The sequence below is a fragment of the Medicago truncatula genome, chromosome 2 (assembly GCF_003473485.1).
Source record: "Medicago truncatula cultivar Jemalong A17 chromosome 2, MtrunA17r5.0-ANR, whole genome shotgun sequence".
Taxonomy (NCBI): domain Eukaryota; kingdom Viridiplantae; phylum Streptophyta; class Magnoliopsida; order Fabales; family Fabaceae; genus Medicago; species Medicago truncatula.
The window spans coordinates 50179909-50196128 of NC_053043.1; the positions used below are offsets into that span (position 1 = coordinate 50179909).

General features: G+C 32.2%; 3 protein-coding genes across 4 annotated transcripts; 1 reads left to right on the top strand and 2 right to left on the bottom strand.

The window, feature by feature from the left end:
- The first annotated feature begins 209 nt into the window (after nucleotides 1-209).
- LOC11421501 (WAT1-related protein At1g25270) lies at nucleotides 210-3551 on the top strand. 2 transcript variants are annotated; one of them, XM_003597740.3, is made up of 7 exons: nucleotides 210-518; nucleotides 623-685; nucleotides 763-879; nucleotides 1099-1336; nucleotides 1544-1705; nucleotides 2523-2674; nucleotides 2948-3551. In XM_003597740.3, exons 1-7 carry the CDS (start codon nucleotides 247-249, stop codon nucleotides 3138-3140), a joined length of 1197 nt encoding a protein of 398 aa, XP_003597788.2. In that variant the 5' UTR covers nucleotides 210-246; the 3' UTR covers nucleotides 3141-3551. The 2 variants fall into 2 exon arrangements, with proteins under 2 accessions (XP_003597788.2, XP_024631980.1); XM_024776212.2 differs by having other exon boundaries at nucleotides 3004-3142.
- A 962-nt stretch (nucleotides 3552-4513) lies between these two features.
- On the bottom strand, nucleotides 4514-9315 carry LOC25487936 (F-box/kelch-repeat protein At1g80440). The gene is given in 5 exon segments (XM_024775720.2): nucleotides 4514-4686; nucleotides 6249-6342; nucleotides 8369-8425; nucleotides 8428-8850; nucleotides 8853-9315. Coding segments are annotated over 5 exon segments (1173 nt in total). The 3' UTR covers nucleotides 4514-4550.
- Nucleotides 9316-13014: 3699 nt separating this feature from the next.
- Nucleotides 13015-14548, bottom strand: LOC11433560 (F-box/kelch-repeat protein At1g80440). The gene has a single exon (XM_003597742.4). It carries the CDS (start codon nucleotides 14254-14256, stop codon nucleotides 13162-13164), a length of 1095 nt encoding a protein of 364 aa, XP_003597790.2. The 5' UTR covers nucleotides 14257-14548; the 3' UTR covers nucleotides 13015-13161.
- Between the last annotated feature and the right edge of the window lie 1672 nt (nucleotides 14549-16220).

A 16220-nucleotide genomic window follows, 5' to 3' on the forward strand; every position in this document is an offset into this window, starting at 1 on the left:
TTCTTGTTTTTTACTCAATCTCTTTGTTGTGTCCATAGAATATGTGTCTTCTTGCTACTGCCAATGAGGCATTTTAAAAGTGTTGGCACCTTGAATTCATCCATGTTAATTTGGATAATTTCCATAATCACACACACATATATATATATATATATATATATATATATATATATATATATATATATATATATAAAGATGTTCCAAGATCATTTGGTTGTGCCACATGAGAGATGATTATACATTTACATGTTCACAAATATAGAACATAGAGTGATTATAAGACATAGATTGATTAACATATATGTTAATAACCCTCTAACTAGCATGCCATCTATTTTGAAATTCATAGATGGCCTCAAGGCAGCATTTCTAATGGTGTTGGTTCAACTTGCTTATGCTGTGGTTGGCATATTGTACAAATTGGTAGCAAATGATGGAATGAGTTTGTGTGTACTTGTGGCTTATCGCTACCTCTTTGCATCCATTTTCATGGTTCCTCTTGCTTACTTTGTCGAGAGGTGCCACTTTAACTGCATTTTACTTACATTAAGATTCATTAGTCTTTTAGAGCATAACACAATTGATGGATTGAAGCACTATATACTTGTTTTTAATTCAACAGGAAGAGCAACCCAAAGATCACAGCTGAAGTTCTTTTTCAAGCATTTCTTTGTGGATTATTTGGGTTAGTTGATTCAATATCATTTTATGTGTATAATTTTATTTTATTTTATCTTAACATTTGCAACATGGATCATTCAGGGCAACCTTACAACAAAATTTATACGTTGAAGTAGTGGTTTTGGCAGGTGTAACATATGCTACAGTCATGTACAATTTCATTCCTGCTGCAACCTTTATCTTAGCCGTTTGTTTTGGGTACGTAAGCCTTCATACCATGGACACCTTACGTTACGTGACATTGAATGTGTTTACCTCGGTTCGGTCTCTCTTATATGTTTTATCTTCTACACTTTATACATATTTTAAAAATACGCAAAATACAATGGACACTGCGCGTATTTGAACATTAATAATTTTGATGTCAAGATATTTTTTCCCAACTCTTATTACTATTTTTGTAAAAAAAAAATTCAGATTGGAAAGATTGAACATTGGAACATTAACAGGGAAGGCCAAGATAGTTGGAACATTATTGGGAATTAGTGGAGCAATGATTCTCACATTCTATAAAAGTATTGAGATTCACCTATGGTCTACTCATATTAACTTGTTGAAACATCAACAACCAAAAAATGTGTCTGCTGATAATATTTTGGGGTCTTCTCTTGCATTAGGCACATGTATATCATATTCAATATGGTTGATAATTCAGGTAACACCTAATTCATTTCATATTAGGATAGGATACTACTTTTATATGAATGTGTAAATACTTTTATATATGATATAGGATCAATTGACACCATGGTGTCAAACTTAATAATATAACACCTCAAATAATTTTTTACCGGATAATCGTATTACAAAATCAATTATATATTTACTATCAATTATATATATATTTTTATATTATTTATAGGCTAGAATGAGTGAGAAGTTTCCTTGGCATTATACAAGTGCAGCTTTGATGTCCGTGATGGCCTCCATTCAATCAATTATATTTGCTTTATTTAAAGAAAGAGATGATTGGAATCAGTGGAAGCTTGGCTGGGATATCAAACTTTTCACTGCACTTTTTTCGGTACATTGCCTATATCAAATGTTTTTTCCCTCTGTTTTTCATATGTTATCTTCATTAGTCATATTATTTAGGACATTGTTGGATATTAAATGTGGGACACCTCTCAAAGTTATATTCAAATTTTGATTCGGATCGTTGTGGAATTTTTGTTAGACAAAACTTAGGTTATTCAAATTAGTGACCCGACATTTTGAAGAAGGGTTTAATTTATATAAACCGACAATGTAATTTTTTCACATGCATCCAAATAAATCACTTTATAATATCACTTTTAAGATAAATTTTATGGTATATCCAATAAATTTGGGTGTATCGGTATACCAATTCATTAAATTAATAATAAATTAGTTGTTTTTTGAAGAAAAATTATTATTTTCTATCATTGACAACTATAATAATTAAATTTTATTTATCAAAAACTTCGACGAAATAAAATTTATTTTTACAAATTTTTATTACAAAATTAAATTTTTTAATATGATCCTTATAAATAATGAAATGATGTTTTTTCTTATGATATGACGTTTTCTAAAATATAAATATTGACAACTAACTTTTATTTTATAAAAATGATCGTTAATTTATAAATTTTGTAAAACAAGAGTATCGATACACTAAAATTTCTGAGTGTACCGTAGAAGTTCCCTAAATTTAAATATATCTCTCTACAAAGCTCTGTTTGACATGCCTTAATCGGATGCATGTGCGAAAAGTGTTACCTTATCACTGCAAAAAATTAATTTCTTTCAAGAAAATATTGGTATTGGCTAATGAAATTACTTATTTTTACACATAAACTAACGATATTTTGTATCAGGGTATTGTGGCCTCAGGAATAGTTTGGGTTCTCATTGCATGGTGTGTATGCATAAAAGGCCCACTTTATGCTTCTGTTTTCAACCCCCTCTTCCTTATTCTAGTGGCTATTGGAGGGTCTCTCCTACTAGATGAAAGGCTACATTTGGGAAGGTTCAAACATTTAACAGATATTATTATTAACGGTCATGTTAACTTGTGCCCTAAGGGCACATGTTAAGGAATCTAAAATGAACAACTTTGCATTGAAAAACATGATAATTTAACTTTTAAGAAGTTGATTGCACGACTTTTGATACATATATTTCTATAATGAATTCCTTAACATGTGTCTTTGAGAGCACAAATTAACATTTGTCTATTATTAATTTGTTATACTTTTAGTTTAAATTATTATTGTCCTAAACTTTTTCTTCAAAATTTCAGTGTAATAGGATCATTATTGATTGTGATTGGTTTATACATTGTCTTGTGGGGTAAAGGTAGAGAATTGAAGCAAATTATAGAGCACACAAGAGGCTCAGTCCAGGTTCAACCATTGGAGATAATTACCACAAAGCTTGTAGATGCTAAAAGTCTTGATATTGATAACAACAATGACATCAAGTCTAGTCACTAGTGTTAAATTATAAACAATCATCACATGGGAAGGCATATTCAACTACATTAAAGTGATCAAATCACTCATCCAATTATATTTCATTGTTAACCAGTAAAGTGTTAAATTATTGCCTTCAAGGTAACTTTATGTAGAGTGTGTTGTCCAAAGTTTATCCTAATGTCACATGTTGTACATATACATCTAAAAATAATGTTAATATTAGTCCAAGTGGATTGCTTGAGGGGGGCAAGTGACAGTAGATTGAATCTGGGGTATAATTAACTGAAAATTATGTAATGGAACAGTTTTGTCCCCACTTAAAACAATAGAGTACTATATCCGATTTGACTAAAACTAAGTCTATGATAAACAAATTAAATTAAATGTCCAAATATATGAATGATTAATTCTTATCTTGTTTTTTTGTTATCCTTGTACTTTATGTCTCTATCAAGAATTTAGTGAAATTTGTTTGCTAACAATTTACTTTACTTGTCTAGCATTGTAGGCAAGAAATATAATAAACTTTACTATATGAATCGTTATGTACACATATATACAACTAGTTCGTAGAATAGGTAAAAATTCTCAAAACTTTAGGGCTAAGTAGCTTACTCGAACAAAACTAAAATGTTGCTTCATATTTACATTAAGATTTATCTTCTCCCATTTGTTTTTGTTCATTCCATCATAATAACCAAGCGTGAGTTAACTCACGCAGGTGTATTTTCAACGTGAGTTAACTCACGTAGGATGGAAATGAGAAAAAAAAAACATATGGGAGAAGAGCAATTCTCTTGCATTAGTATATCTTAGAAGAAAACTATATTCTAAATCTCCAAAAGACAGCCAGATTTAAGGATGGCAATTGGACCCAGACACAATGGGTACCCGCAAAAAATATTCATAATGGGTAGGGTAAAATCCCGCTTTTATGAGTATGGGCACGGGTAAGGGTACTATACTGCCCAGACCCGCAACCCCGCATATACATATTTATATAATATTATAAATTATTTATTTATTTTTTATGTATAATTAATTTATTTATTTAACTATTTAAGCCTAATTAAACCTAAACTTAAACCAAACAACTGCTTAATACAACAACAACTCCATCATGCCGGTGTATAATTTTTTAGGGATATTTTGGATGTTTTCTATTTGACTAAATACCACGGTTTATATTATTTTATGAGTTAATTTTAAAAAATTGGGATCGTAGTTTTATTTCATTTGTGATGTTTTTTTTTTGTTTTTCCATAGTTAAAGTGCGGGTATGGGCACTTAGGTACCCATAGGGTATGGGAAAGGGGACTAAAGTTGTTGCCCACGAGGGTACGGGCACGGGTACGGGTATTTTTTTATAAATGCGGATATGAAGACGGGCACTGTAGTACCCTACCCATTGAGTACCCATTGCCATCCCTAACCAGATTGAACGTGCCCGATGAAGTTTTATGGGCTTTCAAGTTTACTCCAAACACCACTCTTTAGGCCCAAAACAAAGCCCATATAAGGTTGCCTAAACCCACAAGACCCAATCAACAAAAGTAGAGAATTGCTTTTTTGACAATGAAACATTCCTATTGACACAAGTAAAATACGTAAATGCCTCCAGCGGTAGTTAACTGTAACACCCCGTTTTTCCAACTTGAAATTTTTTACATAAAATCAGAGTAATCAACTCAACAGGATGTCACACATCTTTAATATAGATAAATAGAGTATAATTACTATTTATTCAAAACATCACATGTCAACAATTCAAATACATTGCAACGAAAAACATTCATATTTCAACGTAATGGCACAACGGCCTCAACATAAACAACTTATTAAAATTCAATCTAGGTGATTCATCAACATAAAATCATAGCAAATACGTAACACATGGAAAACAAGTAAGATCTCCATCCCGTTACGTATCAGAGCGACCCTAAGACGACGCGTGAGAGAGTCAACTCACTTCAACAGCTATTCCTGATTATCTGCACGTTACCCACGTAGAGACAACATTCACGCAGAAGGGGTGAGATTCACATTCAATAATAATAAGCATATAATTCATCAATAGAATTTAACAACATAGACAACATCAATTAATAATATTAATTCTTCACATAAATTTTCTTTGACAACTCATTGATATTTGACAACTTAACAACAACGACAATGCGACAACAACGACATCAACTCGACAATGCAACAACAACGACATCATCTCGACAATGCAACTACAACAGCTTAATCATGCATGTGGTACCAACCAGAGCATCAAGCCCCCAACATATAGAGCACAAAGGGCTCATAAGGCATCAAGCCCTCAACGTATAGAGCACAAAAGGGCTCACAGGGCATCAAACCCTCAACTTTAATGAGTATGCATGGACTCATCAACCAACAACTTAGACAACTTCAACAACTTATACGACTTCAACATCTTGGAACAACAACTTACAACTTAGCGACTTTGACCATAACTTGCAACTTAATGATATTAATAATCAACAACAGCAAAGACAACAACATCAACAACTTGCAACATAACAACACTAATAATAACAACTTGAACGATATGAACAACAATATTTCTATATCATACAATTTCCACATAATATATGTATCTCAAATTATCCAACAACAATAATCATGTTAATTCAGACTCACTGAAAGACAATACAATTATAAACAACTTACATTCCTACCCCAAAGACCAACTCAGAACATCACGTGCGACAAAGATCGCAAGAACACTAAGTAAGGCTGACTGCCACTGAGTAACTTGCGAGGCGAGCCACTCTGCTCGTTATGGCGAGTTCAACAAAAAGGGTACTCACTATGGCGAACAAGGTACTCGTCGTGGCGAGCTAAAACTGATGGCTCTCGGGAGTTTTGACATTTTTCACTCAAAATCCCATTTTTAACTTCCCTGTCCCCAATTTTGATCCAAAAACTTGCCTAATCATTTCTAAACATGTTAAGGCACTCAAAACCATATAAAACTTGACCCTAAACATTAATTTGCAAAAATCATATTTTCTCACTGGGCAACTCGCTATGGCGAGCGATTCACTCGCAATGCCGAGCGATGAATGGGTTCACTCGCGAGGCGACAAGGGTTACTCGCTATGGCGAGCGATGACGATATGCTCTACGGGCAGAACCCAGGTTTCAGCAAAACTCTCCCAATTCCATATCTCTAACCCCAAAACTGATTCTAATCATTGTACTATGAATCATCTAAGGTCTGAACACTATTTCTACATCAATTCAACAGATTTCTACTATTAAATTAACCAAAATCAACTTCTAACGCTAATTTCCAAATTCCCAAAACTACAACCTACAACTTGCTAAATTCAATTTTCAAAATCATACACTTAGAATTAGTGAAAGTTAGTCTCACCCTTACCTTAGGTTGATCGATCGCAAGACTCTACCGCTTTCTCTCTTCTCTTCTCTTGGTTTATTCCCAAAAACTGCTTTCACGTATTCTTCTTTTTTTTTCTAAATTCTGACTCTTCCTTATATATAAAATCTTAACCTACTTTATCTTATTTCCACTTAATCCACTAAACTCTTCTAATTTTCAAAACAGCCCCTCAACTTATATTATTCTATTTTTAAATCATATCTTATTAAATAAGATAAAGCCACATAACAACATATCAACATAACAACTTTTCACATAATCAAATAAGTCATATAATTAGACTCTAAATTCCACAAAATAATTAAATAATTAAATAGGTTGTTACATTAACTGCCGTTGAGAGAACCGCCGGCAGTTAACAGCCGCTGGCACTCAGCGGTAGTTAACTGCCGCTATGTGCGTTCTGGGATGCACCGTCTTTTTCATCATTCAACCTCTTTTTCATCATTCATTCAACCTATTTTTTCAACATTCAAACTATTTTTTCACCATTCAACCTCTTTTTCCATCATTCAATCTCTTTTTCCATCATTTATTTAATCTCTTTATTCAACATTCTACCTATTTTTTCTACATTTTTCCCTATAAAAACCCTCACATTCTCACATTTCCTCACATTCTCTCCTCCTTACTCTCATTCTTCCTCTTTCTTCTACAAAATGTTGGTTTGTCATCATTCGCCTTTCTTTGAAATAAGCCTCTTTGAAAATTTGAAAAATTTCAAGAGGTTTCTTTGAATTGGGTTTACCTCAGGATTTAGGGTTTAGGGTTAATGATTTGTGTTTTTTTTTTCTTTGTTTTAACCCAAACGGTAGTTAAATGTAGGCTAAAATATGGTTTTAGTCCCTGCAAATATGCCTCGTTTTGATTTTAGTCCCTAGTAAAAAAAAAAATTGTTTTTGGTCCCTGCAAAATTTTTTGTTTTTGAAAATAGTCCCTCCAGGGACTATTTTCAAAAACAAAAAATTTTGGGAGGGACTATTTTCAAAAACAAAAAATTTTGCAGGGACCTTTTTTAAAAACAAAATATTTTGCAGGGACCAAAAACTATAAAATTGGTTCGGTTATAATGTGTCACGTATGCAAATTATCACAAAAGTGAGGTCAGGGACTATTTTCAAAAACAAAAAATTTTGCAGGGACCAAAAACAATTTTTTTTTTTACCAGGGACTAAAATCAAAACGAGGCATATTTGCAGGGACTAAAACCATATTTTAGCCTTAAATGTATTATTAAACAACAAGAGTGCAAAGGTGAGGAACAATATTTTTTGGGTCATCTTGGTGTTGTCTTGTATGAGTATCTTGGAGACGAGTATTCAAAAGTTCTAGGAATAAAGATGACTCCACCTATTAAGGAATAAATGTACGACGAAGATGTTATTTTTAATGTTATTGGTGTGACAAAGATGACTTCACCTATTAAGGAATAAATGTACGACGAAGATGTTATTTTTAATGTTATTGGTATGACGAAGCAGATTTAGTTTTACCCCATTGTAAATGTATTATTATATTAATAAAATGTGATTTTATATCTATTACTTGCGTTCCTTTATTTTAGTTTTTATTTGTATTTATTTATTTATATGAAATACGAAAATTCAAATAAAAAATGTGTATTAAAGAAAAGTCAGTTTTTTGAATATATCACGAACACAACAGCAGTTAACAACCGCTGGAAGCCAGCGGCAGTTAACTGTCGGCGCATGGCCTAACGGCAGTTAACTGCCGCTGGGGGTAAAAGCGTCATTTATTTGTGTCAATAGGAAGTATCCTATGTTAGAAAAGCAATTTTCCAAAGGTACACCTTCCCAAGCTCCCAAATAAGCAACATTCCTTATATCCAAAGGTACATTCGCCACCACTGCCACGTGTCACCATCCAATGCCACCACATCATCACCCATACACATGTACATTCTTCTATCCAATTCACAACCATCCACACAAGTCCTTGGACAAGTGGCATCATCCAAAAACTCCTCTTCAACCGGATCCCACCACCATGTGGCTACGTCAAACTCCTCCGCACTACGTTCAAATCGCCCTTGCATCTCCATACGATACCCACCAACAACTTTGATCGTGCCAAAGCCATTGTTTCCAGCACAAAACACAGCTTTACACTCATCACGCTCCCTCACCATATCAGGAAGCGAGACCCACACATCATTTGCCACGTCATACGCAAACGCTGATTTCAACACATTATTCTCCTCGTCGTGTCCTCCTACCACATAGACCATTCATTCATGATCTGATGCACATGAGAAAAATGTGTGAGGCCCACAGGCATATCGGCCTCGCGGCGCCACTTAGCATATAGGAAGCTATAAATAAACACTGAATTTGAAGCTTTCCAAGAATCAGGGACCCACCCACTTGTAACAACTAGATCATACCCCACACTTGCAATCTCACAAAATAAGGGTAATCCTTCGCTTAATTCGGGTCCCATTGGTAACTCGCTCCAAATACCCATTTCAGTTTCCAATACGTTCGGCTTATAAACCGGGTTCGTTGTAGCTTTAACCAATAAACCGGTTTTGCATTTTTCTGAATCAAACTTGGACTGAACCGTGACAAGTATTTTTTGTGCATGTCTTGCACTCCTCCGTACACGACGAAACTCTAGTGTCTGAATCTTTGTTTGCCACCCTTTGCTGACGGAGGCAACCACCGGAAACTATTGGTATGAAACTCGAGCCAAACATTCTCGTGCTATGTCTTCTGGTAAACCTGAAATCAACTCCATTGTAGTAGAACAAAACAATTTTGAAAATGAAAAGGAAAACAAGTATTTCATTTTTTTTTTATGACCCACGAATTGAATAACTGGGTGTTAGCTCTTGGTGGATTCGAAGTGTTGCAAAGTAGAGAAAAAATATGCATACATATGGGTTTATGAAGTTGAATGAAATTGAAAATTTTAATGTAAGATATAAATAAGAGTGTGTGTGAGTATTGGATTTTATAGAATGGAAGGTGAATGTGTGAAGATAGAGAATGGAGGGTGATGTGTGTGGTTTTATAGAAAACAAAAGCACTAGGCACATGTAGTTTAAGATAAATTTAAAGTTTAGAGTGATTATATATGCACAAAAAAAGAGTGTTAAGAAATACGTGTGTGGGTTTCTATAAGGTTTATGAGAAGCGTTAAAGGGCAAAGTATCAAAGACATAAGAGACAGATTGGGCATTAAAAGTAAGGTTGTCATTTTGGATAAGAAATGTATTTTTAAAATGAGGCTTAAATATGATAATCGTCCCTGTAATTTGGTCCAGTTTTGATTTTCGTCTCTATAAAAAAAAACTTTGATATACATCCTTGTAAAAAAAAAAAATTGTTTGAAAAAGGACACTGTGTCCACTATTCAACTGATTTGGCATGGTTTTAGCCACGTGGCAGTTGTTGACTGTGCAACTTTTGCCATGTGGTATGCCACATAATATTAAAAAAAAAAATCTGAAAATTGTTTTTAAAATTAAAAAATAATAAAATAAATTTAAAAAAAATAAAAAACAATTTAAAAAATCTGAAAATAAATTTTAAAATATTAAAATAATTTTATGATTTATTTTTTGTATAATTTTCAAAATAATATATATTCAGAAATATCTGAAAGAAAAAAAAAAGAGCAAAAAATTAGATTTTTTTTAAATTATAATTTATTTCAAAAAATTTATATTTATAATTGTTGAAAATATAATTGTCATTACTTTCCAAAAAATTTTAATATATAATTTTCAAATTAAAAAAAAAAATCTATTTTTCGAAAATTTAATTTTCACATTTTTTTTTTCAAATTTTAATAGTTTTTATGTCAAAAAATTAAGTTTTTGAAAATTTTAATTTTCAAAGTTTTTTTTCAGATTATTTTTGGAATTATTTTATGATTTTTAAATTTATTTTCAGATTTTTTAAATTAAAAAATTAATTTTCAGAATTTTATTTTAAATTTTTTTAATTACGTTGACTGTTTCACAGTCAGCAACTGCCACGTGGCGAATAACATGCCAAGTCAGACATAAAATGGGGTCAGAGACCTTTTTTAAAGTATTTTTTTACAACGAAAATCAAAATTAATCCAAATTATAAAGACAATTAAAATAAAATACATGCATACTTACTTGCATCGTATGACGAGGTCTTCTCTTATGATAACGGTTTTAATTTTGAATATGATGAAGAAATTAAAGTTGTTCCACAAACCGTGCCCGTTTTAATTTTCAATATGATACTTCGTTGTTGTAATAATTGTGAGCCTGTACTGTAGGTAAAGTACTCGTAGGTAGTCATCGTTGTTTGAATTCAATTCCATTTTTAACTTCAAGTTGAATACAAACAGATTAAACAGTACAACTGCAGCTGCAGAAAATAAACATAAATAGAAAACAAACAACTGACACAAGATTAATTCTGCATAATACAATATTATATAAGTGAGTCTTCAGTGTAATATAAACAAGTAAATAAAATAAAGGCTTAATTGCACTTTTGGCCCTTATGTTTCAAGAAGTTGTGATTTTGGACCCCTAACTAATTAAAATACAAAACAGCCTCCTATGTATTGGATCTTTGGCAGTTTTGGCCCCCTAAACCAATTTTGACTCGATCAACGCTGACGTGGCACTTCAAAGCCGTCACGTATGCATTGTTTTAATTAAAAATAAATAAAAAAAGCCACATATAAATTAAAAAATTAAATAAATGAAGAAAAAAAACAAATAATTAAAAAAAATGGAAGAAAATTGTGTTCTAAAATCTGATTCTAGCTCTTCTTCCTCTCATCTCTCTCTAAAACACTGATTCAAGAACCTGCTCCATTGACAGAAGCATGGAAAAAGTGGAAAAAGGATGAGTAGCTCAATGCAAGCACAATAATGAAATAATGTTCTATTGAACGAAATGAAAGTTTCATTTTTATCAAAAGAAAAATGAGCATATCACATGCACTTTGACATATATAAAGGGCACAAAACAAGGCAGCTATATTAGTTACATGTTGCTTATACATAACTTGAATAAGAATTACACCTCCATTGTTCCCTAACAATCCAATAGCATGATATATTTATCATATGAATTCTTTTTTTTCTTCCCTTACTATGTCGTTTCCAATCTGTATATTTATTATAAACGGCTCAGTTATTTGTTAATTTGCAGTTATAAATGCAATATTATCAGTGTCAGCATGAATAATGCAAGAATATCTGAATAATCTTTAATAGTATGAATATCTATTCTTGAATCAGTTAAAAAGTGTTTTAAAACTCCTCGTCCGAGACACAATAACTCCTACATGTTACCTTGAATGCATGAATAAGAACTCCCTGTATTATCAATTTGATGATCTCCCAAAAAATCAGAACAATCACATATTGTTTACATTATCAAAAGTATAATGATAGTTTCTATTTATATTTTCTCATCAACTATGTTCGTGAATGCTACAACTAGTTTACCTGTGTTTGAAAAATTATAATGCCACTTTACTTCCTCGTGTTTCTGGTTACAATTCGAATACGAGAGAAATTCAATGGGAGCAAATCCACGGTGGTGATAAAACTTCAAGATTTTGGAACAAAGGGTTTTGGAGAGAGAGAATCAGTGTTTTAGAGAGATGAGAGGAAGAAGAGGGAGAATCAGATTTTGGAACACGATTTCCTTCCTTTTTTTTTCTTTCTTTTTATTTTTTTTTTAATTATTTGTTGTTTTTTTTCTTGATTTATTTAATTCTTTAATTTATATGTGGTTTATTTATTTATTTTTAATTAAAAAAATGCACACGTGGCGGCTTTGAAGTGTCATGTCAGCGTTGACCGAGTCAAAATTGGTCTAGGGGGCCAAAACTGTCAAATATCCAATCATAGAGGGTTGTTTTGTATTTTAATTAGTGAGAGGGCCAAAACTGCCAAAGATCCAATATATATGGGGCTGTTTGGTATTTTAATTAGTTAGGGAACCAAAATCGCAACTTCTTAAAACATAGGGGGCCAAAAGTGCAATTAAACCTAAAATAAACAAAGAGAGACCCTGCCTGAACGCAAAACAAAAGCCCCAAAAATACATACAAAATCTTGCGTCTGAATGCAAAATGACACTCATTCAACATTTCAATTTTCTTCTATCTCTTATAAGCAATTTACCATATTTTGTTCCATTGGGTTGATTTGCAACTCTAGATAACTAAAAAAATACGCATTGGAACAATTTGGACCCCTTTATATAGTAATATATCTGATTTTACTACAATTAGATATGTTGTCCTTGCACTTTATGTCTCTATCATGAATGTAGTGCAATATTTTTACTAACACGGCTGTGCAAGCAAGAATTAAGCTTTATATGTATTAAAGGAGTATCATAGCATAGCTTTATCTATGTAATTAGTGGTGACTGGTTACTACCAGTTAAGAGCTTAGTTTAACCTGCTATAGGCAGTAACTTGTAATTGTTAACAGAGAAATTAGTTCAATTTACACAACTCGTTCATAGAATAGGTAAACATTCTCAAAGTTTAAGGGAAGTAGCTTAACAAAAGAAAACAAAAATGTTGCTTCATATTTACACTGTAATATATTAGAACAAAACAAAATTCTTAAATCTCCAAAAGGCAGCCAGATTGAACGTGGCCAGTGAAATTTTCTGGGTTTTCAAGTTTACTCCAAACACCACTCTTTAGGTCCAACACAAAGCTCATATAAGGTTCTCCAAACCCACTAGACCCAATCAATAACAATGCATCTACCCAAGCTCCCACACAAGCAACATTTCTTATCTCTCTAGGTACCTTGGCCACCACCTGCCATGTCTCACCATCCAATGCCACCACATCATCACCCTTACACATGTACATTTTTCTCTCCAAATCACAACCATCAACACAAGTCCTTGGACATGTGGCATCATCTAAGAACTCCTCCTCGACTGGACCCCACCGCCACGTGGCTACACCAAACTCCTCTGCACTACGTTCAAATCGCCCTTGCATCTCCGTACGATATCCACCAACAACTTTGATTGTGCCAGAGCCATTGTCTTTGGCACAAAACACAACCTTACACTCATCGCGCTCCCTCGCCATATCAGGAAGCGGGATCCACATGTCATCTACCACATCATACGCAAATGCTGACTTCAATGCATTCTTCTCCTCATCGTGTCCTCCCGCCACATAGACCATTCTTTCATGATCTGATGCACAAGAGAAAAATGTGCGGGGCCCACCAGGCATATCGGCCCCGCGGCGCCACTTAGCAGATAAAAAACTATAAATAAACACCGAATTTGAAGCTTTCCATGAATCAGGGTCCCACCCACCCATAACAACTAGATCATACCCGACACCCGCAATCTGACAAAACAAGGGTAACCCTTCACATAATTCGGGTCCCATTGGCAACTCGCTCCATATACCCGTTTCAGTTTCCAATACATTCAAGTTATAAACCGGGTTCGCTGTAGCTTTAGCCAATAAACCGGTTTTGCTTTTTTCAGAATCAAATTTGGACTGAACCGTGACTAGGATTTTCTGAGCATGACCTGTACTCCTCCGTACACGGCGAAACTCCGGCGTCTGAATTTCCGTTTGCCACCCTTTGCTCACGGTGGCAACTGCCGGAAATTCTTGATATGAAACTCGAACCAAACACTCTCGTGCTATGTCTTCTGGTAAACATGAAATCAACTCCATAGTAGCAAAACAAAACACAACAGTTTTGACAACAAAAAAACAAACCAAAACTTCACTGTTTTTTTGATGACCCACGAATTGAAAATAATGAAATTAAAGAAAGTTTGAAACTTGATTGATGGGTTGTTATCTATTGGAGGATTGAAAGTATGGTAGAGTATACAGAAGAAAATGGGTTTTTGAGGTTTATTGAGAAAAGTGAATGAGAAGAAATTTTTTAGGGTAGGATATAAATAAGAGAGAATGTGTGAATAATTTAATTGGATAATATAATATGAAGATAGAGAGTGAATGGTGATGTGTAAGATATTGGATTTTATAGGAAACAATAGCGGTACGCACATGGAGTTTCAGATAAGTTTAAAGTGATAGATAATTTATTCATAAAAAATATAAACAAATGTATTGCTGTTCTAGAAGGTTTATGATGTGAATATTTTGATCCTATCATACACTTCTTCCTCTCACATTTATAAACAAAAAATAATTTTTAAATTCATGAAATAATTAATGTACTTGATCGACTAGATACATTATTTATGTACTGAACATAAAAAGTTATTTTTACTTATAAATGTGGCTTAAAAGTACATACTTAAAAGCATTTTGTCTTGATATATTATTAATTTAAATGTTGTAAGTTTGCTCGTATATTATCATTTTTTTATTTTTATTATTGTTAAATCTACATTTGTATTTAATGTGCTCTATCAACTTAGATCGACGAATCTAATGTTTTTCTCATAAAAAATGTGAAAGTCTTCTAGAAGACTTGTGAGAACCGGCAATTGGGCAAAGGTTAGAAGAGACAAGTGAGCATTAAAGGCAAGGTTGTCATGTGGGGGAAGAAAAGTATTCTTTGGTGCATAGGACAATGACATTGGGTTGGGAGAATCTAATAACTGTTGCTTTTAATTTATAAAATAAAATACATGCATTATTCCTCTCTTATTATAACGGTTTATTTTCAATATATAATAATGGAAAATAGTTCTGTAAACCGTGTCGGCTTTTATTTATATTCAAAAAATAATCGTGTCGGTTTTAATTATTTATATAATTTTAATTGATTTTTTTTTTATATACTTGGAAATTTTAATTGATTCTTTTAATTATACTGTGCAATTAATGCATGCTTACATCATTGTTGAATTGTATTTTCTACTTTATATATTAAAATAAAATATATGATTTTTTCTAAAATTTGTCAAAAAAAAATGATTTTTTCTAATAAAAAATCAATTAATTATTTTTTTACCAAATTTTTTTTTAATTTTTACACATCTAGTTCTTTTTTTCCTTTTATGTTTTCCATAGTTTCTATCCATTTAAAATAATCTTATCTAAGGTATTGTCATGCATTTCATATGAGAATGTCTCTCAATAATAATTTAAAATTTTAGTTCGACGAGTTGTGGGATTCTAACCCTTCCAACTAAGCTTAATTTTGTAGGTATCTTCATTTTTTTTTAATTGTCGTTTAAAATTATAAACACACAAAAAACCAACAAAAATTGTTACTTTAAAGGATATTATTTACATGTTTTCATTTAACTTTTATAATTTATTATTGTATTCTACCTATTTTTCTCTATATAATAAATATTCTACCTATTTTCAATATAATAGAGAAGAATAATGATAGTTTATTCCCCTAAAATATTCCCCTCAAAACAAAATAACGACTATTTATTAGAATTTGTTATTTTTCTTTCTTTTAGTTATCATCTTTTATTATTTATGTGTAATTTGTGTACAACTCTAATGGAATAATAGTATTTTTTTAAATTTTATTTGTATATACCGAGAGTGTAAAACATTTTGACATACACATCCAATTAAATTATAATATAATAATCACTTTTTAATGTTATTTCTTAACATATATATTTACAAATATTTATTTTGATATAGCATTATTTAAAAAAGAGGATAAAATATATTGATTTATTTTATTGATATTT

Coding starts and splice junctions, on each gene's coding strand:
- LOC11421501 (XM_003597740.3), top strand. CDS start 247: ATGTTCACAAATATAGAACATAGAGTGATTATAAGACATAGATTGATT. Junction 880..1,098: donor ATCTTAGCCGTTTGTTTTGG/GTACGTAAGCCT, acceptor AAAAAAATTCAG/ATTGGAAAGATTGAACATTG. Junction 2,675..2,947: donor GAAAGGCTACATTTGGGAAG/GTTCAAACATTT, acceptor TCAAAATTTCAG/TGTAATAGGATCATTATTGA.
- LOC11433560 (XM_003597742.4), bottom strand. CDS start 14,256: ATGGAGTTGATTTCATGTTTACCAGAAGACATAGCACGAGAGTGTTTG.